Raw genomic sequence first — 27,893 nt, 5'->3', positions numbered from 1 at the left:
CTCTCCTCAGGTGAAGACATGGAGAGACAGAGACTCTCCGGCTCAGCCCTCCCAACCCCCCAGGAACAGGATGCGGCTTGAACAGCTGTCCTTTTACAAGGATTCCCTGGCTGTGTTTAATCAAGATTGTCAAATATTGATTTAATCTCCAGGCCCAACAGATGTGATCCTAGCAGGTTTCGGTGGCAATTAGCTGGAATTAGTTTGCAAGTCAGGCTCCATGCTGACAGGATGCTATCTTCTGCCCGGGAGCCTAGTCTGGCCACAGGAGCAAGCATTTCAGGGGATCCCTTAGGTGTTTATCCACGGGCATGGCCCTTATAATGATGGTGGAAATGAGAGGCAGCAGCCATGGACCCCTGTGCTGCAGCTTGCCAGTGAGCTTGATGGTGCCCACAGGTAGCCTGGAGCAAGAGGACATGTCCCCCAACATGTAGTCACCCCAAAAGGCCCTCCCTCCTGTCTTTGAGGCCTGGCTCTATCATACCCTCCCCCTTTCTAGGACATAGCTGTTGCTTCTGGGTGGGCCCATTCCTAAACTCACACGCCAGGAAGCATATCTTTCCAATTGTGCATTTCAGAGTCTCATTTACTTAAGAGAGTGGGACTGTGCCCAGATTGGAACAAGATGTTCAAGCCACATGTGCTTTGGGGGGAGGTGTGACACCTTCCCTCATCCATCTGGTCCCACAGGTGCTCCAAGGGCTCCCTCCCTTACTCCAGGCTCTGGGCTCCTGGGAAAGAGGGCTTACTCGCTGTGCCCCTAATTCAGAAGGAGCCACCATGAGGCCACATTTGGTTTGCCTAGTATATATTAGTACATCACTAGGCAGGGAGCCCGCTGAGCCTTGGCATATGCAGACATAGGCCTCTGCTCAGACTGAAGCCCTATCTGTCTCCATTTTACAGATGAGAAACTGAGGTAAAGAAAGGCTCCTTTGTTTACCCAAAGCCTAGCTAGTTTGGTGGCAGGCAGAGAGTGGAGCTGGGTGGTCTTTGCTTCAGTCCTCAGTGCTACAGCAGCTGTGCAAGGGGAACCTCCAAGATCAGGTGACGAGGATTCTCAAGGCATTGACTCATTTGCTGGTTTGTTTTGTTTTTCCTCTCTCTTTCTTTCTGAGCACATGATCACATGAGCCTTTAACCTATATGTACTCCAACTCTACAAGAGAACAAAATCAAAACAAGGGCAATGTGGTAATGTGAGCCTTTGAAATGAGCTCAGCCTCTGCATGTGGACCTGAGGACCCTGCCCAAGAGCAAGGCTGACCCAGGGACCGCCCAACTGTGGAGCAAGTGAGTTTCCAGACTGGCTTTATCCGGAGAGGTCCTGAGATCACAGGCATACACTGCCACACCTGAACCATCAGCTTTAAGGCAAGAGGAGCATCAGCCCCTCCCTCCCAGACTCATCCTGTGGATTAAACAGGTCCTGGCATTAAAGCCCTTGCCGTGTGCTTAGCATGCCGTAAAGCACGAATTCAAGCCGTAAGCATGCATTCGGCATGCAGTCTCATCCCCCAGCTTTGGGCTCCTGTGCGTCCTGCATCTTTCCTTGGTCTCACTTTTGCTACAAGTGTTGTGTCCTTCCTGGATCAAGGAATTCACTCAGCCCAGCCTCTGCTCCCCTCTCGGGCATTGGGCCGTTGTGGCTCTTCTGTATCGGCAGCAGCATGAACGCCCACACACCTGCCTTGACATGCCATGGTACAAAAATAAAACAGAGTACACACCAAGAATTTCAATATGCAATTTTCATTCACTTCTTCTCTCCCCAAGGGAGAAGAATCATGCCTATTAAACACCCTTAAAAGCAGGGCAGGTCACCAGGGCCAGGTTGAGTGCTGTAGATGCGCACTGACCTTTTCAATTAGAAACATAAATCCTCTGGCTTCTGTGGCACTGAATACAAAACATAGGTTTTCATGGTCAAGGCTGGATCACTGGGGTGAGGTTAATGGACTGTCTTTGCCTCAACACTTCCTAATAAGGTTTCCAATTCGTCCTTCCATCTTGGCTCCTGAGGGTACTGTAACATGGCCCCTGGTGTTATTCAGACTTCGAGTGAGATCAGGGCCAGCAAGGAAGAAGCCCACTACGTTACCTGCACCCACTAAGCTGTTGGTATCTTTCCAGAATCCGTGTGTCAGCCATATGTCCCCACAGCACAGTCAGGGTTTGAATCCTAACTGCACTACCTGCCAAGCTGTGGGACCGGGTCGTGTCACTGTCCTTTCTCGTTTATGAGATGGGCATAGTGGATGCCCCTGCTTTGTGGGGTTGTCAGTGTATACAGGCCGGTACGTTCTAACCTGGAAGCCTGGACCTGACACATAGGCAGAGGGTATCTGGCTTCATCTTGCTATTAGCCCATCATCCCTTCCCTTCCCCAAGAGCATGCAATGAGAAGTATACGAGACCCCACTCTTCCCAGCACCTCTCCGACTCAGTTGTCTGGAGCTCCGTGGAGGCGGCAGCAGCAACAACTGGAGGTCAGAGGATGCAGGTGGACCAGGCTCTCTGCAGCTCTGCTCCCTGGAGCATCTCCTGCACAGGTCTCTGGAACCCTTTATTCCAATAAGTTGTACCACATGTGACCCTCAGCAGTATCCATTTCCGATGCTGTGGTTTGAACCTGAAGCACACTGCACAGAATGTGTATTTGAACACTTGGTCCCCACTAATTAGCGCTGTCTTGGGAGATGGTGGGAGCTTATGGATGTGGGGCTAGTTGGCAGGTATAGGGCCACGGGCCGAGCTAGAGGGATATAGCCCAGCCTCTGTTCCATCTGAGCTCTCTGCCATGATGCAGTGAACCCTCTCAAAGCAGGAGCCTGCCCTCCTCCTAAGTTGCTTTTCTCGGGTGCTCTATCACAGCGATAAGGAAAAGCGCCTAGACTGCCTGGTGCTTCCAGGTCATACTGTTGCTCAGCCTGTTACACACGCCCTCCTGACGCTGCTCTAGCCAGAACCCCTTAACCTTGTCAGAAACACTGTATGCCTCCAGATGGATGTACTGTCTTGTCTTTTGGCTTGCTGCCTGGCAGCCCCAGCCCCACCCCCACCCCCCATGCTGGCTGCATGCTGAAATCAGTTGCTCGGCTTACTTTTGGGGGGAGAGCAGGGGTTCACTATGTAGGCCTGTCTTTCTTGGAACTCTATGTAGACCAGCTGATCTTGAACTCACATCCACGTGCTGCTGCACCACCATGCCCAGCCTAGCTTTTGGACGATCCTTAGGGGCAGGTGTCTTCCAGAGCAGCACTGCTGCCAATCCTGATGTCCTGAGTTCAGTCCCAGGACCCAAATAATAGGAGAAAACTGACTTCTGCTGGCCTCCACACACACTGTGGCACTCACACACTGAGCTCAGAGTGCCAGAGTAGCTGGTCTGGAGTTCCTTGGGCCAAGCAGACACACCTGTTTCTTCAGGAACCTCTTTTAGTGCCTCTAGTGCCCACCAGGGAGTGAAGACCACTGCCTGGACACCCCTGCCCAGTGCCCTGTAAGGGTTTCCTAGTCGTCCTTCTACTCTTGCACACAGTGCTGCCATGCTTTAGATCTAGAATGTTCCGTGAAGGCTCACATGCTAGATTCCTAGCCTGTGCTACTGTTGGAAGCTGGTGGGGCCTAATGACGGGAACTTTGATCACTGGAGGGGACATCCTTGCAGAGGTACTGGAACCCTTCCCCTCTCCCTCTCTCCTTCCTCCCCTCCCTCCCTCCTTCCATTTCTCTCCATGTTTGGTCAGTTCTGTCCCACCTGCACCCTTTCTATGATGTTTGGGCTTGCCACAAGCCCAATGGGCATGGCCAAGCATCCATACAATGGATCAGTGAGCCAAAACAAAACTTCTTCTATGTTGTTTATTAGGGGGCTGGGGGGTCTCACAGCTGACACAGTTTCCCTCCCATCATGCAGATCACTGACCTTATTCCTCAGTTACAACCCCTCCTTTATCATGAGTTTTCTTCCTTTATAAGGGTGACCACCTGAGGAGCAGCCCCACTTTCCCTCATTTCCCTGACTCCTCTCTTTTCCCCACCTCAGAGCTGTTTTCCTCACACCTACAGCAGTAGGTTAGAGGAAGAGCTTAACAAATAAATAGTATCAAGTATAGGCTGGGAGTAGTGGTGGACTTCTGTAGAAACCCCAGCACTTAGGAGGCTGAGGCAGGAGGATCGGGAATTCGAGGTCAGCTTGGGCTCCAAGAGACTGTGTCTCAAAAAGGGGGTGATAGAGGGGTGCATTAATTAGAATGTTGGGTTTCACTGTTCAGAGCTGGTACAGTGATTGCATCAGTCGTGTGACTGGGACAGGTTGACTAAGTGAACACTTTTTTTTTAAGATTTCTATTTATTTTATGTATGAGTACAGTGTAGTTGTAGCCATCTTGTGGTTGCTGGGAATTGAATTTAGGACCTCTGCTCGACCCGTCGGCCCTGCTTGCTCCGTCAACCCCGCCCGCTCCATCCCAAAGATTTGTTTATTATTAAAAATAAGCACACTGTAGCTGTCTTCAAACACACCAGAAGAGGATGTAAGATCTCATTACAGATGGTTGTGAGCCACCATGTGGTTGCTGGGATTTGAACTCTGGACCTACGGAAGAGCAGTTAGTGCTCTTAACCGCTGAGCCATCCCCTCAACCCAGAGAACACATTTTAGTGCCTGCTTGTTCTGTTTGAGACAGAAGCTCACTGTGTAGCCAATCTAACTTTAAACTCACAATCCTCCTGCCTCGGCCAGTGAAAGTACAAGAGCTAAGGTGACATCACTGAGCTCTGCCGTCTATCTAAGGACACTAGGGGAGTCTGAACTGTAGTAGGAAGAACGCCACAGCTGAAGCCAGCTAAGTGTCTACAGAGAAGTCACTGCAACTGAGACCAGACCTCTGGGTCCAGGGAGGATTAGACTGCTGTGGAGGGTCCTCAGGGCTAGAGTGGGGCTAGAGTGGAGGACTGGAGAGAGAGGAGGAGGGAGGGCCTATAGCAAGGCTGACATGGGCAGTCCCAGCCTTAGCGATTTTGTGGGAGAGCGGGGGTGCGCCTTTCAACTCAGATGCAGCAGAAGTAGGTAGGCAGCTGCTCCTGTGCTGAGTTCTCTGGCAGCCCTCCCCACTGGTATCAGTACTGGCTGTGTAACTTGGCCTATGGATTGGAGTGTCGTTCCTGAGTAGGAGGCTTTAAGGGTCATGTCAGCCACTCCTCTTTCCTCTGAAGTTGGGCCAGCAGCCCAGACAAAGCTGCTCTGTGCTGGAAGCCAAGGTGACATAAGCAGAGCCATCAGCCAGCCTGTGACAGATCCCCCACATGTGTGAGTGCCCTGCCACATATCTGGGGTCGTTTGTTACTGCAGCAAAGCTTAGCGCATCCTAATTATCCTGAGAAGGGACAGAGATAGGAAGGGTTCTGTCTGCAGTGTGAGTTGCTCCCAGTGACATCATAAGCAACTGAACAACAAAATGGTTGGATCTAGAAGTATTTGTCTACCTCTTCCCAAAGGGGAAGGTGGAAGCTGCAGAGTCCAGCATGTTGCAGGAAAGGTTGGGGTTCAAGACCAAATCAGGGATAAAAGAGCTGGGCTCAGACATCCCGGCCTTGGGCACATTGCTTCATCTGTCTGCTCCTGTTTGCTCATCTGTAAAAGGAAGGTGGTGGTGAAAGCTGCCTTGTGGAGTCAGTTGTGAGGCTTAGCAAAAAGCAGTTAACAAATGACGGGTGCTTAGAAAGGGACCTGGCCCACAGGAAGATGGCAGTGCCCGCAGCTGCTGCTGTACATGCTGCTTCTGTTTGTGGAAGTGAAGTGTTTGTTCTAAGACTGAAACTTTTAGTGGTAAGAGGTGGAATGGGACCAGCTCCATGCCCAGCTTGATGTGGAGCCTCAAATCGTGACAAGCACCCTCAAATTCTAACACTTAGCTTCCTTCTCTCACGGGTCAGCCTCTGGCCAATAGCTAGCTGCAATCTGCAGCTCTAGCATTCCAGACAAAGACCTCACTGGTGTTAGTGGACCAGACTGGGTACATGGTTTGTGCTTGAGCAGAGGACAGAGCCACAGTGGGCAGGCAAGTGGCAGAGTCCCACAAAGGAAATCTGGCCTGCTATTGGGGAAGAGAGTGGGACATACCACAGAGAACTGCATGCAGGATGTTTTGAGTCTTCCCCTCTGGCCAGCCCTGAGCTTGCTGCAGATACTATAGCTCCACAGAGGACCACCCTTCTGCTAGACTGCCCCTAAGATTTGAAGGCCTCATCAGGAACAGTCACTCCCCTTGAGCCCCCAGACTTCACAAGTGGCAGCCTAGAAACACAGGCTAACCACTGATTATCTGCTCTTCTAACAGAGCCCCCAAATCTCCACTGGCCCACAGTCAGGACAACCACAGTACGGTTCTGTCTCTCCATGTTATTCCTTGCAACTAGGATGGCCACATGACCTCATTCTAGCCAATGATATGGAAGGATTGAAGTCAAAAGGATGCTCTAGAAAAGTCTCCTGTCTGCCTGAGTCTTGGGGGTTCAGTATGAAGCAAGGCCCACCAGCTCCTGACCATGAAACAACAAAAGCTGTGAGCCAGCAACATGCTGCACCTGCAGCAGACAAGAATAAGACACACCTAATGTCACGGCCCCTTTCTCTAACCAGGACTAGAGCCACCATCCCTGGACCCCTACTTAGGACATAATTACATCTTCATTGCCACCTTTGGATTGAGTCTGGTCACAAGCTGTCTTAAGGTTTTATTGCTATGAAGAGACACCGTGACCAAGGCAACTCTTGTAAAGGACAAAATTTGCCCCCAGTTCAGGCTGGCTTACAGTTTCAGAGGTTCAGTCCATTATCATGGCAGGAACCGTGGCAGCATCCAGGCAGGCATGGTGGTGGAGATGAAGCCAAGAGTTCTACATCTTGATCAAGCAGGAGGCAGGGAAAGACTGTTTCTCACTGGGCACAGGTTGAGCATATGGGACCTCAAAGCCTGCCCCTATAGTGGCATACTTCCTCCAACAAGGCCACACCCTAACAGTGCTCCTTCCTATGGGCCAAACACTCAAACACATGAGTCTATGTGGCCCATACCTGTCTAAACCACCACATTCCACTCCCTGGCCCCCATAGTCTTTTAGCCATAACATAATGCAAAATGTATTTAATCCAACTTCAAATTCCCTATAGTCTTTCACAGTCTTAACAATGTTTTAAAGTCCAACATTCAAAGTCTCTTCTGAAATTCATGTAATCCCTTAACCCTAAACCCTTATGAGATCAAAATCAAAAAACAGATTTCATACCTCCACCATATAAAGGCACAGGATATATATTACCATTCCATAGTGAGGAAATACTGGACCAAAACAAGCTGAAACTCTAAAACTAGCTGGGCAAACTCTAAACTCTGCATCTCCATGTCTGATGTCAAAGCACTCTGCAGATCTACAACTCCTTTCAGCTTTGTTGACTGCAACAGACTTCTTTCTCTTTGGCTGGTTCCACTCCCAGTTAGCAGTTCTCCTTGGCAGGTTTCTCACTGCTCTGGCATCTCCAACAGCTTGAGGTCTCCAAGGCAATCCAGGCTTCATCTTCACAGCTTCATGCAATGGCCTCTCTGGGCCTCCATGTAGGGACACCCCTGCCATAGGCCTGACCTCAGCACCTTTCCTTAATCACAGAGGGAGATTCCATAATCCCTTTCTTCTATTCTTGATTCTAAAGCCAGAACTATGTGGCCAAAGCTGCCAAGTTCTGCTGCTTGCTGGGACTGGAACACGGCCTCCTTGTTAAATTACATCTTCACCAGTTTTCTGGTTTTGATGGTTTACTTCACTGCCTAAGCTTGGCTGTTCTAGAAGGTACTCCATAGACCAGGCTGACCTTGAACCTGAGCTTCTGTCTGTCTCCTGAGTGCTGTAATTAAAGGTATGTACCACTACACCCAGACCTAAGCTTTTCTTTAATTCCCTTTCACAAAGTGGAATCTTAGCTGAGTAGGGTCTTGCCCTGAGGTCTCTACTCCCTTAATTCCATTTAATATCCATTAACACAGGATTTAGCTCCATTCCACTTCCTGGCGCCCCTTTAATCATTGAACTATACATTTTTGTATTTTTCCTTGCTTAGCTTGCTCCATTTCATCAAAACTCTTCTTCATAAGAATGAACTACAGAAGAGTCTATGTTAGGTTGTTTTGAGATTTCCTTTACTGTTACAATTAATCTAATTTCTTTACCTTATCCTCTGGTAGACCTTTGACAAGGGGAAAAAGCAGCCACATTCCTCACCTAACTATTACATGAATGATCTTTAGGTATAATACTAAATTCTCCTCTGAAACCTCTTGAGCCAGGCCCCCCACAGTTCAAATCACCTTTAGCACTACTGTCTTCCATGCTCCTACCAGGATGGCCCATTAAGCCCCACTTAACACATCCCACTGCTTTCCTATTCCAAAGTCCTAAAATCCACAATTCTCCAAACAAAAACATGGTCAGGCCTAACACAACAATACCCCACTCCTGGTACCAATTTCTATTTTAGGGTTTTATGGCTGTGAAGAGACACCATGAGCAAGGCAACTCATGTAAAGGGCAACATTTAATTGGGGCTAGCTTACAATTTCAGAGGTTTAGTCCATGATCATCAAGGCAGGAACCATGCCAGCATACAGGCCAACATAGTGCTAGAGATGGAACCAAGAGTCCTACATCTTGATCTGGCGGGCAGCAAGAAGAGACTACTGTGTGTCATACTGGGCATAGCCTTTCCTCTACTCACACTTCCCCAGCTGCCTTCTTGGTATATGGTCCCAGGATCCACAGAAGCTTGGTAATCTCAGTGAGGAACTCACAGAACCTCTGGGAGGCCAAGGAGCAAGCGTGTGTAAGGACCAAGGGAGCACCAGCCAGAGGGAACCAGTGTCCCCAGGAAAAGCTAAGCCAGTGTCCCTGCTACTGAGTGACACTCTGTAGACCCAGGTGTGCTGTGGTTCGAGATGCACCACCTCCTCTACCCCAAATTCAGCAGACCCTGCCCTGTTTTCATAACGGGGGAGTGGGGGTCACAAAGTCTCTCCAGAGCTTCCTAGAAGAATGGGAGAACAAATGGAGTCCAGAATGCCTGGGACCAGAAATCAGCAAGGGAAATTTCCATTTGTAGCATCATATTGTCACTTAAACGTTAAAATAAAGAAAAGGAAGGAAGGAAGGTAGATAGGTAGGTTGGTTTCATATTGCCAAGAATGACCTTAAAATAACTGTAACCAACAATGTCCTTGAACTTCATATCCTTACAGCCTCTGCCTCTCAAGGCTAGGATTGATGTATGTCACTATGCCTGTGTGACACTTAAAGTGTTTCAGATTTTCAAGTTTGGGATGCTCAGCCTAGAAGGACAGTGACACCAAAGAAGCAGAAAATTCCCCACTTCACAGTGAGTGAGGTTGGGATACTGTTAGTCACTGGTCCATAGCACACCGTAATTGGAGCCTAGCCATTTGATTCTCAGGCATACACCATGCTTCTCTCCTAACTGGATTCCCCATTGGGAGGACCTAGGAGGTTTGGGGTTTTGTTTTGTTTTTGGTTTTTGTTGTGGTTGTTGTTCTTTGTTGTTTGTGGGTATTGTTTGTTTGTTTGTTTGTTTGTTTGTTTGTTTTGCTGTGGGAACCACTCGGCTCAGAACAGCACAGAGGGATCCAGTTGCAAGCCTGGGGAGATGTGTGCAGAGCCTCAGGCATGTAGAACATCTGTGTGTATTTACAGCAAGGTTCGATTAAAAGTGTCCACAGAACTGGATGCCAAATACCATCAGGAGAGCCCATTTGGTGAGAGGTACACACCACATAGCAAGTCAGGTTCCCTGCTGAGCCACCAGTTGTCCCACACAGCCCCAGTGTGCCAACATCAGAGGAAAAAAATCTGACTCTATGCAGTACGAGGGCCACACAACTATCCATGAGCACAGCTCTGTACCAGCTGTACTGGGAAGCATCCCTATGCTCCTGAACTGATGGTTTAACAATAGAGTCAGTCCATAAGTGGATATGAACATCTCCATCTTGTGGGACCTAGCAGTCACCAGAGGCTGCAGCCCAGCTTCCCTACCTGTGTCCAGCTCTCCTTTTACTTTGTGGACACGTATTGCATTTTCTCAGTAGTGCTCCTGTCTTGGGGTTTCTATAGCTGTGATGAAGCACGATGGCCAAACAACTTGGGGAGGAAAGGGCTTATTTCATTCACAGTTAACAATTCATATCTAAAACCAGTGGGGGTGGAACTCAAGCGGAGCAGGATCCTGAAGGCAGGAACTGATGCAGAGGCCATGGAGGGGTGCTGCTCCTCAGCTTGCTCCTCATGGCTTGCTCAGCATGCTTTTATTAGACACTAGGACCACCAGCCCAGGGATGGCACCACCTACAGTGGACTGACCCTCCCCCATTGATCACTAAGAAAATGCCCTATAGGCTTGTTCACAGCCAGATTTATTAGAGGCATTTGCTTGCAGCTCCCTCCTCTCTAATATAGATTGCATCAAGTTAACACAAAACCAGCCAGGCATGGTGGGACACATCTATAGTCCTAGGACTCCAGTGGTTACTAAGACAGGAACATCACAAGTTCAAGGCAAACCTGAGGTACATATGAAAGCATGTCTCCTCTTAAAAAAGAGGAGAAAAGGAAGATGAAAATTCAGGCCTGGTTGTGGCTCAGCAGTTGCCTGTCTATGTAGCACATGCAAGGCTCTGGGCAGAAGCAAAGGGATCATTAACAGACAGGAAACACATGCATGCCTGTGGTCCTGAAAGCAGACAGTGGGGTACCATGAAGAGCTAAGCCTGTCTGCCTCTTCTTGTGATGCTAAGATCCACCAGTGTCTCCCACTCACACAGGGGTAGGAAGCCATTTGTGAACTAGAGAAATAGGTGTGTTCTTAAGCATGGAGGGAAATGGGAATGAGGGAAGACAGCTGTGATGGAGTGGGGAGACAGGAAGAGCATCCGCCTGAGCACTAAGGACCTTGTTTGGTTCCTCTTTTGGGCAGACCAACTCAACAAAAGACCCTTTGAAATGACAGACCAGGACCTGGGGCGGACCGATTATTGCAGGCTAACAAAGAGTTCCTGTGAACTCTGGTGGATATGAAGTGAGATCATGATGAGTTCTTTTTTCTTTTTTTTAAAGACCTCATCTACTGGGCTGGAGAGATGGCTCAGCAGTTAAAAGCACTGACTGCTCTTCCAGAGGCCCTGAGTTCAATTCCCAGCAACCACATGGTGGTTCACAACCATCTGAAATGAGATCCAATGTCCTCTCTGGTGTGTCTGAAGACAGCTACAGGGCATTCATATATATATAATAAATAACTTTTTTTTTTTTAAAAAGGTCTCATCTACTAGAGAAGTATTTGTGGATGAAATGGTCTCGTGGCTGGTGGTATAGCTAAGTGCCAGAGCACTTGCCTGGCATGCACAGGCCTTGGGTTCAATCCCCAGGACCACAAAAAATAATACCTGGATGAGCAAATGAAACAGGAATGGCAAGGCGCTAATGGTGCTGGAGCTGGTGATGTAGACCCATCACTGTCCCTTCTCTGCTTTTCACATGATCAGACACTCTTGCCAGGCACCGTGCTATCCTCCTATAATCCCAGCACTCAGTCAGGAGGAAAAGGCAGGAGAATCTCTAAAGTTCAAAGCTACATAGCAGGGCCTTGTCTGAGAAATGGAAGAAGGTGAGAGCAGGCAGGCAGATTCCATAATACTGAGTCTTCAAATGAGTAAAGCTGTCTTCACCTTCAAAAAAAAAAAGGCACACCCCTGCCTCTGGGCAGTAGCGCATACTGCTCACACCTCACTTCTTCCTTTTCTCTTCTTGCAGCATGGCTGGGAAGACACCTCCAGCACCCACGGGCCATGGCCTGCAGCCTCTGCACTCTCTGCCCCAGTGAACCACTGCATCTGGAGCCCCCCCCCCATGTGATACCTGCCTCCTGAGGCCACAACTGCGCTGCTGACCACAGCGATGGTGAAGAACTGCACTCTACAGGCTCACAACCTCCAAGTGCACTTTCAGGGGCCAGCACCCTTTGTCCCAGGGCTGGTGGGCCTGAACAATGGCTGAGGGCCAGGGGACCCCATAGAGTTGCACCTCAACTTCCAGGGGCAGCAGCACTCCAGCGCCCGAGGACTATGACCACCTATCGGCCTCTTCCTAATGATGGTGTGGACCTGGCAGCCAGCTGTGGGGCCAGGAGCACCGATGTCCTCCCTGGGCCCCACCCTGGGGACTACACTCCCATGGGATTCTGGGCCCAGAATGGCAGCATGTCCCAGCCTCTCGGTGAGAGCCCAGCTACTGCTACTACCCGCCCTAGCCCCACCACCCCCGCCATGCCCAAGATGGGAGTGCGTGCCAGAGTGGCTGACTGGCCACCCAAGCGAGATGCCCTGAGAGAACAGAGCAATCCCAGCCCCTCACAGGACACGGATGGTGTGAAAACCACCAAAGTAGCCCATTCCATGAGGAACCTACAGAATGGACAGCTCCCCTCCAGCACCCCAGCTTCCTCAGGATCCAGAGCCTTCCATCGACTGTCCAGGAGAAGGTCCAAAGATGTAGAATTCCAGGATGGGTGGCCCCGGTCCCCTGGCCGGGCTTTCCTTCCTCTGCGACATCGGAGCAGCAGCGAGATCACCCTCAGTGAGTGTGATGTAGAGGAACCGGGAGACCCGAGGGGGACCCGGCACCCAGGGGTGCTGCCCCTCTTCCGAGAATATGGCAGCACGTCCTCCATCGACGTGCAGGGTGTACCAGAGCAGAGTTTCTTTGATATCCTCAATGAGTTCCGCAGCGAGCAGCCAGAGGCTCAGGGCTCCCGGAACCTCAGTGAGCTCCTGCGTGTGGATCCCGGAGCCCTCTCGGGGGGCAACTGTGGAGCCAAGGGAGACCCCCGCAATGGCCAGCCCACCAAAGATAGTCTCCAGAGTCTACAGCCTCTCAAGGAGAAGGAGAAAGCTCGGAAGAAACCTGTGCGGGGCCTGGGCAGTGGGGACACTGTGGACTCGTCCATCTTCAGGAAACTGAGGAGCAGTAAGCTCGACGGGGAAGTGGGGCGGCCTCTGGGAGAGACTGAGGAAGGTCGAAGCCCCCCAGAAGCCAGCAGACCATGGGTCTGCCAGAAGAGCTTTGCACATTTTGATGTGCAGAGCATGCTGTTTGATCTCAACGAGGCAGCTGCCAACAGGGTGTCCGTGGCCCAGAGGCGCAACACCACCACAGGGGCCTCAGCCGCCTCAGCCGCCTCAGCCATGGTGACACTCACGGCATCACGAGCCCACAGCCTGGGGACTCTGGACCCAGCCTTCACCAGCACAGAGGATTTGAACTGCAAAGAGAACCTGGAGCAGGACCTGGGGGACGACAACAGCAACGACCTGCTGCTTAGCTGCCCGCACTTCCGCAATGAGATCGGCGGGGAGCGAGAACGCAATGTCAGCTTCTCCCGGGCCTCCGTGGGTTCCCCCGGGGGCAGCGGCGAGACCCACATGGCCGAGCCCACCCTGAGCACCCACCGTACAAATGCCAGCATCTCGGTGCTGGAGGTACCCAAGGAGCAGCAGAGGACACAGAGCCGGCCCAGGCAGTACAGCATCGAGCACGTGGACCTGGGTGCTCGCTACTACCAGGATTACTTTGTGGGCAAAGGTGATGAGTGGTGGGGGGCCGCAATTTGTCTTTGAAGCCACCCACTGCTTATCCATATCCATCTGATCCCATCTCATTACTAGTGGTGCCTGGGAGGACAAAGGAAGCTACAACCTGGCACTCGGCCCTAGTTTCAGCCACAGTGCCACCAAACAAATAAGAAATGGTTCTTGTCAAATGTAGCAGATGCCAGCTAGGTCCTCTACAGGGCTCAGAGTGGTCTCGGGGGCTAGACAGTCCATGGGGTTGGAGTGTCTGTGTGATAGCTTGTTGACTTTGTGACTCATTTCACCCTGAGAGTGGTCTCATGGGGCACAGGGTTGATTGTAGTGGATCCCGTACCCCACCCAGAATGGCACTGGGATGAACAATGAAGGGGTGGAATAGATGGTCCAGATCCTAGCCAACAGGATAGAGGCTGTGAGGTCCAGATGCCAGCCAACAGAGTGGAGGCTGTGAGGCTCCACTTCAGTAGCACAGGACCCCAAGGTGAAAGGTGCCTAAGCGATGAAAGGGCTGTTTCATGTTGGTTTTAAAAACTCACCAAGAAGCAAGATATGGTAACGTACATCCTTAATTCCAGCACTCAGGAGGTCAAGGCAGCTGGATCTTCAGTTTGAGGTAGACCCGAGCTACATAGTAAGGCCCTGCCTCAAAAAGGAAAGAAAGTAGAGGGGTTGGGGCAAATAGCCATTTCCTGCCAGGTGTGATGATACACAGGCGAGCCCCAGTATTAAGGCTGAGGCAGGAGGATTTCCAGTGTGAGGCCTTTCAAAGACAACACAGAAGAATATAGTATGACCTTGTCTAGTCCCCAAATTTCTTAAAGTAGCCTTTCTAGACTGACTTCTCTGTAGACACAGAGGCTTATGATTAATTTAATATTTATTGAGCACTGACCAGCTACTGGGATTTCTGAGAGACTGGGCATTGTAATGTAGTTAGAACCCACAGCAGCTTGGTAGCATCTTCAGGAGTGAACTCCCACTTGTGGAATACCGCGTGCAGGGCTGTTCTCATTAGTCTGCACCGTTATTGTGGGCTAGCCTTAGATTCTCCCAGGAGCATCTGAAAATAGGACTGCCAGTTAACTATACAGAGTACCAGGGTGAGGACAAGGAACAGATACCCGTTGACAATAGCAACATGAAGACATTGCACCAGAATCACGCAGGCTGCTGACAGGGTGCTGCCGCAATCTTAACAATGCCAGCAGCCAAACAGTAGGGTTGGATATCAGGAACAACTATTTCCTGGTAGAATTCTCAGCGGCTTGTCTGGGGAAAGGGGGGGAGAGCAGAAACCTGGCTCCTTGGCCTATTTATGACTGTTACCCTCAGCATTTCCATTATTTGGGTCTGTAGAAACGTGGTCAGATACAGGCATGACTTAGGGATCTGTGTCAGGCCCCTGAACACATCTGAGGTCCTTAGCTACTAATGGCCAGCATTTAAGCCACATGCTTGCTGTGTGCCAGCCTGGTGCTGTACTAACTCAGTTAGTAATCCTCACGTTGCTGAGTTAAGCTCCTTTGGCTGCTAAGAATCTCATCATGTGACCTGGCTGGGGCCATATATCTAATCTCAACCCAGAATTTGTGTTGGCGGGAACTCCCTAGGCTCAGGGCTTAACCGCTCCACAACAGCTAATGGGAGCTAAACCAGGCGAGCTGTTAACAGAGCCAGGATTAATCTCAGTGGCCCTGGGCTGATGACCCGCCGTGGACTGTGCCAAGCCTTTCATCATTGTGGTCGCCCTCTCACACACCAGTTCTGAATTGTGGGTAGCCCCTGAGTCCCTGTTCCTCAGATGAGAAAAGTCAGAAAAGGCCTCTGACGTCCCTGGTACAAAAAGCCCAGCTCTCGTCAGACTTCAGGGTTTCTCTGTTGACCTTTGATTCGTGAGTTTTGTGTGAGACTGCCTTATACCCCTCCCATCACACCGTGGACAGGCTGCCGTGGGCTGTGCCCTCTCCTTCCTGACATCTGACCATGCCTCCCTGCTCTCCCTTCTCAGAGCATGCCAATTACTTTGGCGTGGATGAAAAGCTGGGGCCCGTGGCCGTGAGCATCAAGCGGGAGAAGCTGGAGGATCATAAGGACCACGGACCTCAGTACCAGTACAGGATCATCTTCCGGACTCGTGAGGTAGGGCCCGATGCCAGTATGCCTGCTGGGTAAACGGGAACCCTAAACCCTTCCCGCTTCCATATCTTGGTTCTACCAGGTTCCAGGCCAGACTTCCTTGCCGGGTCTCGTAAGAGGTCCAGTACTGAGATCCTGTGAGTCTGTCCATTTTACAGAGGGCAAAACTGATACTCAGAAATCGCCTAAGTTGTAGCAAATAAACCAGGCCAGGATCTGAGCCTAGCAGGTGACTTCAAAGCTCTGCTAGGATCACCAAATCTATGTTCAAGACTCAGATATGAAGTCATTTCAGGACTCAGGTACTAAGGAAGACTTCAGGCCTTAGTCCAGGCAGGCCTGGGGCACCACAGCAAGCCCTGCCATGCTAAGTAGCTTCAACCTCTACCAACAAGCCTGCTCCATTCTCAGCCGAGAATCTCACGGTCCTGCCCAGCAGTACTTGGATTAAAGCCTAGCTCCAGCAACAGGGGAAGGAGGCACATCGCTGTCCCTCCACACCAACCCAAGTGATCTGTGACAGAATGTGTTCCTGACTTAGAAGCTGGCTCACTGATCTCTGTCACTATAGGTCAGGGATGGAACCTGTTGTGGGCCCAGATTGACCCCATCTTCTGCCAGACTGCAGAACGTGACACTTCTGCTCAGCCGGGTTGGCTGTGCCTCCCTTCTCTCCTATCACCAGCACACTGTCTTCAGTGCAGGCCTTCTGGATCCCGGGAGCTTTCCATACAGAAGGATGAGTCACTTCTGCAGGATCCCTCATTGGTTCTTCGTGGATCCCACGCCCACACCTTGGGCCAGGCACTGGCAGGGATGATAGAGTGTGAGAAAGATAGGCAGCTAGATCTAGGACACGATCCACCTCCGGGCTAGAGTCACCCTCTCACTAAAATTGACAGTTCCATGGGTGTCCCTGGTCTTTTGCTACTTTGTGGGTTCTTTCTCTCACCCTTTATCCATGCTGGTTTCACCCCCTATCACTAGAGGGGGGGCGGCGGGGGAGTCAGGAGATGTCTAGAAACCTAATTTCTTTCCTTTTGTTTCCTCTTTGAGCATGACTACTGAAAAACCACAGCCCCCACTCCCCGCCCCCCCGCAATGACTAGCAACCATCAACTGCCTATAGGGGCCCCCTATCATTTATATACCCTCTGAAAAGTCCCCAAAATTCCAAACGTCACACAGTCGAAGAAACTATGTGCCGCTGGCAAAACCATGCCTTTTCTAGAGCGCGATGCAAGTCAGTCAGCTGCTTCACACAGTCGGAAGCAGCCCCACATCCCTATACCTGGGATCAAAACTAACGCACATTCTTATACCTCTGTGCTTTTTAAAGGAACCAAAATTCTAGAACTCTGACAAGTGTTATTATACCAGCGGAGCCTCCCAAGGAGGAGAGGGAAGAAGAGAAGGAGGTCCTTGGCGGGATAGCAGAGTGTTTTCAGAGTCTTGTTCTTGAGAGCATGTGTCATGTAGCCTAAGCTCTCACTCACTGTATATTGGAAACTGGCCTTGAGCTCCTGACCCTCCTGCCTCCACTCTCTGAGCGCTGAGATTTCGGGCATGCACTACCACATCCAACAGAAAGGAGGTTTTAGTCGCGGTGCTCCCTGTCTCTCAGTCTGATCCCCAGCTGTACAAAGCAAGTTAGCAACAATGGCAAAGTGCTGGCACCTCCCGAACGAGCCACGTAACAGCGGCATTTCTGGAAAGGCAGTAGCCTGCTGATACAGGCCCACACACCGGGGATCCCTGTATGCCAGGCCTGCACACTGGCATAAAAACCCAGCAGGATGCCTCTGCCATGGACTTTGATCCTGGCAGGCAGATGAGGACCTCACCCACCAGAGGCTCTCCGCTGGGTGACACAAGGCTCTGTGTCAGTTGAGAGCGGGCCCCAAAATCCCATGCCCAGACTGCAGGTTGTCTCTACCAGTGTCTTAGCCTTTCCTTTCCTAATTCACCTTTCTGGCCAGTTGATCACCGAGGCAGAATGTGAGGTGACAGTTCACCCAGCTTCAGGGCACTTTAGGACACGTGAGCAAATGCTGGTGAAGTGGCAAGCCTGTGCGTGTACATGAGAAATGCAGATTCTCACAGCGGCGGTGGCCGCTTAGCACTGCAGTGTGACCTCACTCTGCCTTCGCCTAGGCTGGCTCTCCCTCATAGTCTCATAGTTCCATCAGCCCCACTGCTGTCCTCATTTATGACAAAGCAGCAGATGCAGAGCAGTCGGGACCCTCCAGTAAGAGGTGAGGCCAAGTGGCTCTCTGTCCATCATCCTCTGGCCACCCCACTCAGCTGCCCCAGGCAGTCACCTCACAGTGGTCAGCCTCCCCCTCCCCCTCATTGGGCCTGTTCATGATAAAAGAATTCAGACTTTCATATGCATGCAGTGCCCATAGAGGTCACAGAATACATTGAAGCCCCAGGGACTGGGGCTATAAATGGTTGTGAACCACCATGTGGATTCTAGGAACAGCACCTGAGGCTTCTGTAAGTGCGTCTTTCTTTATTCTTTCTCCCTTTCTCCCTTCCTCCCTGCCTGCCTGCCTATCTATCCATACAGACAGACAGACAGACAGGGTCTCACTATGTAGCTCTGGCTAGTTTGGAACTCCCTATATAGACCAGGATGGCCTTGAACTTCCAGAGCTCCACCTGCCTCTGCCTCCCAGGTGCTGAGGCTAAAGGTGTGTGCCACCATGCCTGGCACATACGTAAGTGCTCATAACTGCTAAGCCATCACTCTTCAACACCCTAGAAGGATAAATGACAGCATGTCACATGCACTGAGGGACATGACACCTCCTGTTTGGTAACTGGAAGCTGTTCCATGCTGCCCTTGGCCTCATGGCCACTCATCCCACCAAGATACTGTCACCTCACAGCCCCAGGCTGTGCTCTGGGAGTACAGTAGCAACCAAAGCAGCAAAGTGGCTTGAAGGCTGCTCTCTTGGGGGCAGATAGCAGTGCTACACAAGACACCATCATAGCCCATCACAGGTAGGGAGTGACAAAGTGGAAGGCACAGCAGGGAAATGGGTGGCTGAGTCAGGGGGTCAGATCTTCAGGCAGGGTGGTTGATAGAGGTACCTCTGAAATAGCTAAGACCTTGGGGAGCTGGTGTGCTGACTCACAGCTCTAACTGCGGCACTAAGAAGTCTGAAGCAGGTGGATTGCCATCAGTTCAAGTCCACCCTGAGTTTCAACACACATGTGCACACGCACGCACGCACGCACGCACGCACGCACGCACGCACGCACGCACGCCTTTGCCTGCCCTCACCTACAGACCACACGCAGACCCAGCCCTGGGCCCAGCCCCTGCAGAGCTGCCTTGGGAGGCCCTCAGGCCTGACCTCCCATCATCTGGAATTGGAGGAGAAGCAGTGGCTGCAAAGCTTGCCTCGCCTCAGTTCCCCTCGCAGAGAGTCACACAACCCACATTTTGTGGCAGCAGTCAAGAACCTTCACCAGAGTCGAAACGTGTTGCTGAGGGGCACTCCACTCAGTGTTTCAGGTTTGTTGCCCCAACAGTTTCTCTCAGCTCTTGCCACACAGGTCCCATTGTCCCCTCATCCCTCAGTGTCCACCCAGGAGGACACTGGAGCCAGAGAATTACTTTCCCAAGGCTACCCAGTGGCTAGGCTCCTGCTCTTCTCCACTCCCACCGCCAGGATCTTTGGGGCTGAGTTAGGATCACACAGCCCTGGGCTGCCGGTCCAGGGCTGTCCCTCACTGCCCCATGACTTGTGTTTCTGTTTTCTTCCTCTGTAAAAACAAGTTTGGAGCTGTCACCTGACTCTTAGTAAGGTGGGGGACAGGGTCTTACACTGAGGCAGGAAGCAGAACTGTGACCTGACTCCAAGTGAGGTGGGGATTGTCCACAAAGCCCCCAGGGCAGGAAGAGCTCCGAGTGCTAGACCCCACCACCCTGCTCACATCCTGTCCTAACTATAACTCTTGCAGGAGGCCAGGGCCACGCTGGGGGACAGGCAGGCCTCCATCTTCCAGTCACACACACACACACACACACACACACACACACACACACGCCTCTGGCCCTACAAACCAGAGCGCAGCGCCCAGCTGCTCCCCAAGCCAGCAGGCTAGCCTGCCCTCGATGGCCACCCCTAGCCACCAAGCACACAGGCACCAGTGGGTCCATATCGCTCAGCAGATGGTATGTGGGAGCTGGCAGAGCCAAGCTTCCCACTGAGGCAAGAGCAAACTCAGGGTTGGGCTTAGGCACCATGCACCTGAGCACTGGCTGCCCCTTGCCAGTGACTGCTTAGATGACACACGGGTTCCCCCAGCCAGCCTTGGACCATCTGGCCCAGTGCACTCCTTCAGCCTGGCAAGTGGGAGTCCTTGACAGACTGCCCAAGGCTGGCATGGATCTCACGGTCCCACCCCCTTAGCCTCCCAGGTGCTGGCTCTGTAGGCTTACAGTGCTGTGCCCAGTTAGGCCTTAGCTCTGGGAGGCCTAGGAGTTTGGGTTTTTACTTTTTGTATATGTATATATGTGTATAATACCTAGTCCATACATAAGTATGCAAAGTAAAGGGGAAGGTCTTACAAAGCAAAGGGAAAAAAGTATAATTCTGTTGTGAGTGGAGTATCTGTGTTCAGTTGGCACATCTGATTTCCTGTGTGTGCCTCTCCGTATCTCTAACTTGTCCTGTTGAGGACTGGGAGGGAGACCACAGCCTTCTATTTGACCCGCTCAGCTCTTACCGTATTTCACATACAGTGGTGAGCTCTCTGTTTACTGGATCCTCCAGCTGGCCCAGGGTGGCCTGAACTCTATCCTATTTGGCTTCCACAGTATTTGAACTACAGGTGTATACAGCCACTCCTGGCCAAGGTCGCATTCTTACTCCCATTTTGTCAACGAGAAAATGAGATTAGAGACTCTAAAGTAGAAATATTGAAAGTTCGAGGCCAGCCAGGACTGGACATCGCAAAACCCTGTATTAGTAAAAATCTACCTAAGTCAAATGTGGTGGGACACACTTGTAATCCTGGAGCTTGGGAGGTGCTCGAGTTGGAGCCCAGCCTGCGCTCCGTGAAACGGTTTCAAAAACTAAGAAGGGAGGGAGGGAGGAAATGAGGAATGGGATGAGAAATTTAGCAATTGGCTCAGGGTTGCTGAGCTAGGGAGAAAGTGAAGCTGGGAATCAGGAACAGGAGCTGAGAGTGCCAAGTTCCCTCCCTAAGGTCCCTGAAAGGGACCTACCACCCAGCACAAAGAGCAGCCAACATGCATATGGCTCTGTCATGGGCCTGACTTGCACAAATAGGCCCCTCTTTGCTTATGTGGCATGGTGTCCTTTTTACAGCTCACTTGGTCTGTCACCATCAGTAAAGGGGTACCGGATGTCAGAGGGCTCACAGCAGATCTGATTTGGGCTGCTATGGAGAGAGTGGGCTGGCAGTGGGACAAGGGCAGGGAAAAGGGGCAGCTGTGCCAGTGGGAAGTGACAGAGGACCCAGGCAGGGAGGAGCACGGCAGCTTCTCATGACCTGTTGGTGCCCTGCTCCTCCTCCCCCGGCCAGGAGGAGAACCCGGAGCTTTTCAGGCGGGCAGCAGTGGGGAGCACTGAGGGTCAGGTGCAACCACAAGCTGCTGGACTCTGGAGGAGATTTCTTGGTCCACACTGACTCTTGACTCCAGCAGGGTGCTATGGAGCAGCATCAGTAGGACACAAAGATGCTGGTCCTGTGGGTCCTGACACCATCGCTGCCCTCCATGTTTCATGCTTGCTTTGCTCACGATAAGAGATGTGTGTGTTTGTTAGCGAGCACGGTCAGAACCGGTAACTCCCAACCGTGAGGTCACTCCGTTCCTTCCACACACCTCTTGCCTGGGTCTTTTTTGCCAAGGGTGGGCTGTGTGCCTGGCAGCAGAACCATGGCATGTGTTTGCGGCTTCGTATACCTGTTGACTTAGGAGGCTGTGTTTTTGCAGTTAACACCGGTCATTTTTGTGTTTAAAGTGGGCCTGGGGTGCATGTGGAGGATTTTCCCTTTTCTTTTTTCTTGTGGTTTTTCACATATCTTTCCGTGCATTCTTGCCATAGCTACCACATACTCTGCTGGCCTAGACCCTGGCCTAAGCTGGTGGCCAGAAGTGTCAAGAGGATGTGGCTACAGGGGCTCTCAGGGCTGGCAGTCATAAATCAGAACAACTACTTGGAAAACTACTTGGCACTTTGGGTAAATCCAAAGATTAGCATGTCTGGATGATTTAGCAATTTGTCTCATAGAATATAAACCCCAAAGGAAATGTGTTCATGGCCACCAAGAGGCACATCTGTGGATGTCCCCAGCAGTGCCGCTCTCAGCTGTCAAACACTGGAGGCAGCTGTGCTCAGCAGCACTGGGAGGAATGAAACCCACCACAAACTTCATCCTCTGGACACAACATGGTGGAGTCCCATACGCACCCTCTTCAGAGAAAGACGCCAAGCTGGGCGCAGTGGCAAGCTGTCTGAGTGGCAATTTTGGAATTTTGGTTTCTTTAAAACACAGAAATGTTATAAAAGTATGTTTTTGTTTTAATCCCAGGTGTGGGGTTCTGGAGCTGCTTCAGACTGTCCACAGCAGCTGACTATGATTTGCCTCATGCTCTAGCAGGAGTGTGATTTTGCCAGCTGCAGACAGTTTCTGAGAGTGTGTGACATTTGGAATTCTGGGGACTTTTCAGAGGCTCTATAAATGCGAGGGCCCCAAGATGGGTTGTTGGCTATTGGTTGGTTATTCAGGTGGGTTGCTAGTTGATTGTTGGTTATTGTTGATCGTCTATTAAATAGTTGTGCACCAAGAAGAAACAGGAAGAAGAAATTAGATATCCTGATGGTGAAGATCAAACTTGCCCCAAGGAAGTCACCACCCCCCAATCAGTAGGAAGTAGTCTAATGATAATAGTTGCCCCCTTTCTCACCCCTGACTTTATTCAGGAACTCTTTTCTTTCCCCTCTATTCCTTTTTCTCTCTTATCTAGTGTTAGGGGGTTGAAAGAGTGGAAAAGAATGGAGAAAGGGAGAAGAAAGAAGAACCCCATAAAGTAGTAAAAGACAGCTACACCATCACTCCAGGGCTTGGGAGGCTGAGACAAGGATCTCAAGTTCAAGGCCATCCTAGACTGTAGAATAAGACCCTATCTTAAAAAAAGAAAAAGAAGCCAAGCATGCTGGTACTTGCCTATAATCTCAGCACTTGAGGGAGAAGCAGGAGTCAGGAATTTGAGGCCAGCCTGGGCTACATGAGATCCTGACTCAAAGGTAGAAGCAGGGAGCCAGATAACAGAAGAACAGTAACTGCCAGCTGGACGTGGGGGTCTGGACGCTAGCACTCCCTAGCAGACCATGACTCCATCTTCAAACACACTCCTGAAAAGATAGCAATAATCAAAATTGTGGGAAGCTCTGAAGCAGGCAGGAAGACACTGGTCAGTACTAAGGCTAATCTGGATGGCAATTTATCTTAAGGCATCTTTGTGTTGCCTGCCTATAGTAACAGTACTCAGAAGGCTGAGACAGGATCTCCACAGGTTCAAGGTCAGACTAGATTATATAGCAAGGCCTTGTCTTTAAAAAAAAAAATGAACAAAATAAATACAGCTCTCAGGAGACTGAAGGAGGCGGATCTCTGAGTTGGAGGCCAGCCATGATTTCCTGGACAACCATGGGGAGAAACATCGGGGAGCTGGGGATTCATCTTTACACTGATGTCCCCAGCAAGAAGACATGGGCCAGTAAAATGTCCTGACCAGACAGGAGTCTCACATTTCATTTCCTGGAATTGGTCACATGGTCAGCTTTAGGAACCTCTTGGGAGGTAGCAACATCTGAGGAAGAGGGGAGGGGGGTGGCCTCTAACTTGAGTATTTCCAACCTTTGTAGCACAGCAGAAGCAACCGAGGAGGTTGAAAGTGGACTATACTCACACATACACACACACACACACACATACACACACGGACACAGACACACACACGGACACAGGCACATGCAAATGCCTGCATTTGTGTCCAGCCCCACCCCAGACCAAATCGGAGCACCTGGGTGATGTTCCTCTTGAAACTGGCTGAACCACAGCAAGAGCCACAATTCAAGACCCAAACTGGCACCAGCATCCTAGACAGGCAGATCTCTGTGAGCAAACACTGACTCGTCTACAACTCAGTGTCTCAGGAGCGACTGAAAGCCCCTTCCTTGTGGAGCCTCTTTGGTTCACCCGGGGCCCTGTTTCCTGATAGACTCCCCCACCCCTCCCACCTGTCAGTTCTCTGGGGTCTTTGCTTAGAATGCATTGGCACACAGGAGGCAGTGGCCAGTGTGTGTACTGAACCAAGGAAGATGGGCTGTCTCACTGAGTCTCCTCTTCATTTAGGATTGCCTGCCTTTGTCCCACAGAAGAGAAGGTTGAGGCTCAGAGGCCTGTGGTCCCTTGGTCAGGATCACCGGAAGGAGATAAAAATCCTAGTCCTGGCTCGTCCTCTGTATTAGCCTCCAATCTCTTAATCCCCTGGAATTACAGAAGCACATAGCAGGCCTGGCTACACCTGTCTGAAGGCAGGACCCTCTCAGAGCCCCCAGACACCCCTGACCTTCCCTTCTCTGTTGAGCAGCTCATCACGCTTCGGGGCTCCATTCTAGAGGATGCCACACCTACAGCCACCAAGCACGGGACAGGGCGCGGCTTGCCCCTGAAGGATGCACTGGAGTACGTCATCCCAGAGCTCAACATCCATTGCTTGCGACTGGCCCTTAACACTCCCAAAGTCACAGAGCAGCTACTGAAGCTCGACGAGCAAGGGGTAAGCCTGGGCTGAGGAGCCCCCGCCTTCAGCCCCACTCCTCCAGCCCTGTCTGTCTCCAGCTCTGAATTTATTTATAACAAGTAGCAATAGGAGAGAGCCATCAGCACATTGACAAGAGCAGTGTCATAGAAACAGCCTGGGAATGAGATTGACACCACAAGGTTTCTATGAAGAGAGCGGGAGAGAGAACATGCGCCAGCGCACGAACACAAACCCACTCACTGCCATCTGGCCCGTCCGTAGCCCCTGGCACTGCTTCTGGACTTCCAGGCATGTGCAGACCCCCAAGTAGCTGAGGTTTTGCTGTGGCACAGTTTTATCCCATGCCCAGTCATCTCCTATCGGAAGCCAGCCCCAGCTCCCAACTCTGCCTTAACACCATAGACTGGCACAGCCATGTAAAGACAGATGACAGAGTGTGAACCTTCCTGTGCTTCTCTGGGACATGCCCCATACTGGTTCCTTCCTCACAGGCTGTGCATTGAATTCCCAAGTGGTCCCAGCAGCACCTGGGCTTAGTGCTCAGGATTGCCCATGTCCCATTCCCTGGACCCTCCTTGAACCTGCTCCGCTCTTCTGCCCACACAGCTGTGCCGCAAACACAAGGTTGGCATCCTGTACTGCAAGGCAGGCCAGAGCTCAGAGGAGGAGATGTACAACAATGAGGAGGCCGGCCCTGCCTTTGAGGAGTTCCTGGACCTCCTGGGCGAAAAGGTCTGTCTGAAGGGCTTCACCAAGTATGCTGCCCAGCTGGATGTCAAAAGTAAGTGGGGAGCACCCAGGAGGCAGCGGCAGGCAGATCTCTTGAGTTTGAGGTCATCCTACTCTACGTAGTAAATTCCAGGTCAGCCAGGGCCTTGTCTCAAAAAATAGATAGCTGATAGATGGGTAGACAGATGGGTAAATAGATAGATAATAGGTAAGTGGGGGCAGGGGTAGGCATCAGGTGTTGCTTCGGGATGGAGCACCTCCCTAACAGGCCCTAGAGTCCACCAAAAAAAAAAAAAATCTGTTAAGTAAGGACCACTGAGATGTCAAAGAGCCACCACTGCTTGTCTGCCTGACAAGCTCAAAGGTCTGATGATGCCAGGGTGAGTGTGTAGGCCAGTGGGAGGTCCTTAGCACCGCTGTCAGGATGAACAACGCCCTGACCAGGGAAAGCAAGAGGATGTCGTCTAGGGAGGTTTGAGGTTAGCCCTTGTGTGTGTGACTCAGCGGTTGCGCTCCTAGCCATACACTCTGCACACTGTGCTGTGGACATCAGATGTGAGGCCTGGGCACGGCCATGGGCACCTGGAGGGCACCTTGGAGCTCCATGGGGCTGCGTGATATTTGCAGAGCAGGGACGAAGGTGAAGGCCACCTGTCACACATAGCGAGCCTCAGGAGAACATGCACTAAAGGATGCCTTTTAAGTCCAGGTATTTTAAGAGCATGGCAGGATGTCGAGGGTTCGTTGGCTGATAGTAAACTCTAAAGACACTCAGGCATGGTGGCACACGCTGTAATCCAGCACTTAGGAGGCTGAGTCGGGAAGACTGAATCTGAGGCCTAGACAGCATTGCTAGACTTTGCCTTTTAAAAAAAAAGAAAACCAAAACAATTATATAATGGGAGATTTCTTTTATATTTCTTTCATTTTTAAAGAGTGAATGTAAGTAAAAGCTTTGAGTTAAAGAACTAGCAGATGGCCTGTGGGATACGACAGGAACCCAGGGGCTTAGGGACGGTGGTACTAACTGCTGTTTCTACCCCAGCGGACTCCACGGGGACCCACTCCCTCTACACGACGTACCAGGACTACGAGATCATGTTCCACGTCTCCACCCTGCTCCCTTACACTCCCAACAACAGGCAGCAGGTCAGTGGTCCCCAGCGGGGCACAGTTAGTGTGCATTTACCCTCCTCAAGACTGGTGGCCACCAGCCAGGCCATCTGCCCAGTGATGGCTCTCTTGGGGTGGTCCTGTGAATCAGATAGAGGTCTTGGAGACCCTCTGCACCACAGTCATTTCCCTGGGAATTCTAGACTACTGATGTGATCCAGTGTCTGTCTGGTTCCACGTCTTCCTGCTGGTCCTCGCCACTCTACTTACCTTCAGCTGACCCATCTCCTTTCAGGTGTCTCTTGACTCATCACCAGTTTTTTGTTTTTGTTTTTTGTTTTTTGAAACAAGGTTTCTCTGTATAGCCCTGGCTGTCCTGGAACTCACTCTGTAGACCAGGCTGACCTTGAACTCACCTGTTTCTGCCTCCCAAATGCTGGGATTAAAGGCTTGCTCCATCACTACCTGGCTCATCACCAGTTTTTGTTTTGTTTTGTTTTTGTTTTTTTAAGATTTATTTATTTATTTTATGTATGTAAGTACATAGTTGCTGTCTTCAGGCACCCCAGAAGAGAGCATTGGATCCCATTACAGACGGTTGTGAGCCACCATGTGGTTGCTGGGATTTGAACTCAGGACCTCTGGAAGAACAGTCAGTGCTCTTAACTACTGAGCCATCTCTCTAGCCCTCATCACCAGTTTTAAGAATGAGAGAAATAAACGAGTCAACAGAATTCCACCTCAAACTTAAACCAAATTGGCACAAGCAAAGCTGGTTTTAGGTATAGCTGGGTCCTGAGGTTCAAACAGTCTGAAGAGTACTCACCTCTGGCCAGATGATAGCAACACACACCTTTAATTCCAGTGCTCAGGAGGCAGAGGCAGGCGGATCTCTAGAATTTGAGGACATCTTGGTCTACAGAACAAGTTCCAGGACAGCCAGGGCTACAAAGGGAAACCCTGTCTTGAGAAAAACGAACAAACAAACAGAAAAGGAGAGTCCTCACCTCCACTGTTTTTTGCAGTGGCTTCATTCATGGGTCTTCTTAGTGATGGTGGAGATGCGCCCCACAGTCCCCGCTCTCATCCCACCATTTGGCCGCACAGAGGAGAGAAACTGGGCCTGAATGAAGTACATGGCCATCTTGGAAAGGGCAAATGGTTCAGGGACCAGGTGCTCAGGTGCTGGGAGATAACAGTAAACACCTATGGCCAGGGGGCTGCAGAAGACTGCATATGTGACAGCTCCCTCTCTTGGGCACAGCTAGCCAGCTGAGCCAATGGGACAGTGGAACTACTTTCTAGTGGGTGGGAACCCAGAGCACTAAGAATTTAGAATATAGGTTTTGGTTTTTGTTTTGTTGTTGTTGTTGTTTTCATTTTCGTTT

At 51.0% G+C, this 27,893-nt stretch overlaps 1 protein-coding gene across 6 annotated transcripts in view; it reads left to right on the top strand.

The window, feature by feature from the left end:
- Sipa1l3 (signal induced proliferation associated 1 like 3) overlaps nt 1-27,893 on the top strand; it is a 209,987-nt gene that overhangs the window by 110,731 nt on the left and 71,363 nt on the right. For all 6 annotated transcript variants that reach the window (XM_031386009.1, XM_031386003.1, XM_031386005.1 and 3 more), the window contains 5 exons: nt 11,878-13,704; nt 15,721-15,851; nt 24,490-24,678; nt 25,270-25,444; nt 26,438-26,541. In XM_031386009.1, the coding sequence (XP_031241869.1) occupies nt 12,189-13,704; nt 15,721-15,851; nt 24,490-24,678; nt 25,270-25,444; nt 26,438-26,541 (2,115 nt within the window). In that variant the 5' untranslated portion in view covers nt 11,878-12,188. The remainder of the gene's footprint in view (nt 1-11,877; nt 13,705-15,720; nt 15,852-24,489; nt 24,679-25,269; nt 25,445-26,437; nt 26,542-27,893) is intronic.

The sequence above is a fragment of the Mastomys coucha genome, unplaced genomic scaffold (assembly GCF_008632895.1).
Source record: "Mastomys coucha isolate ucsf_1 unplaced genomic scaffold, UCSF_Mcou_1 pScaffold21, whole genome shotgun sequence".
Taxonomy (NCBI): Eukaryota; Metazoa; Chordata; class Mammalia; order Rodentia; family Muridae; genus Mastomys; species Mastomys coucha.
The sequence above is the reverse complement of the archived record's forward strand: the minus strand, read 5'-3'. Positions and strand labels throughout refer to the sequence as shown.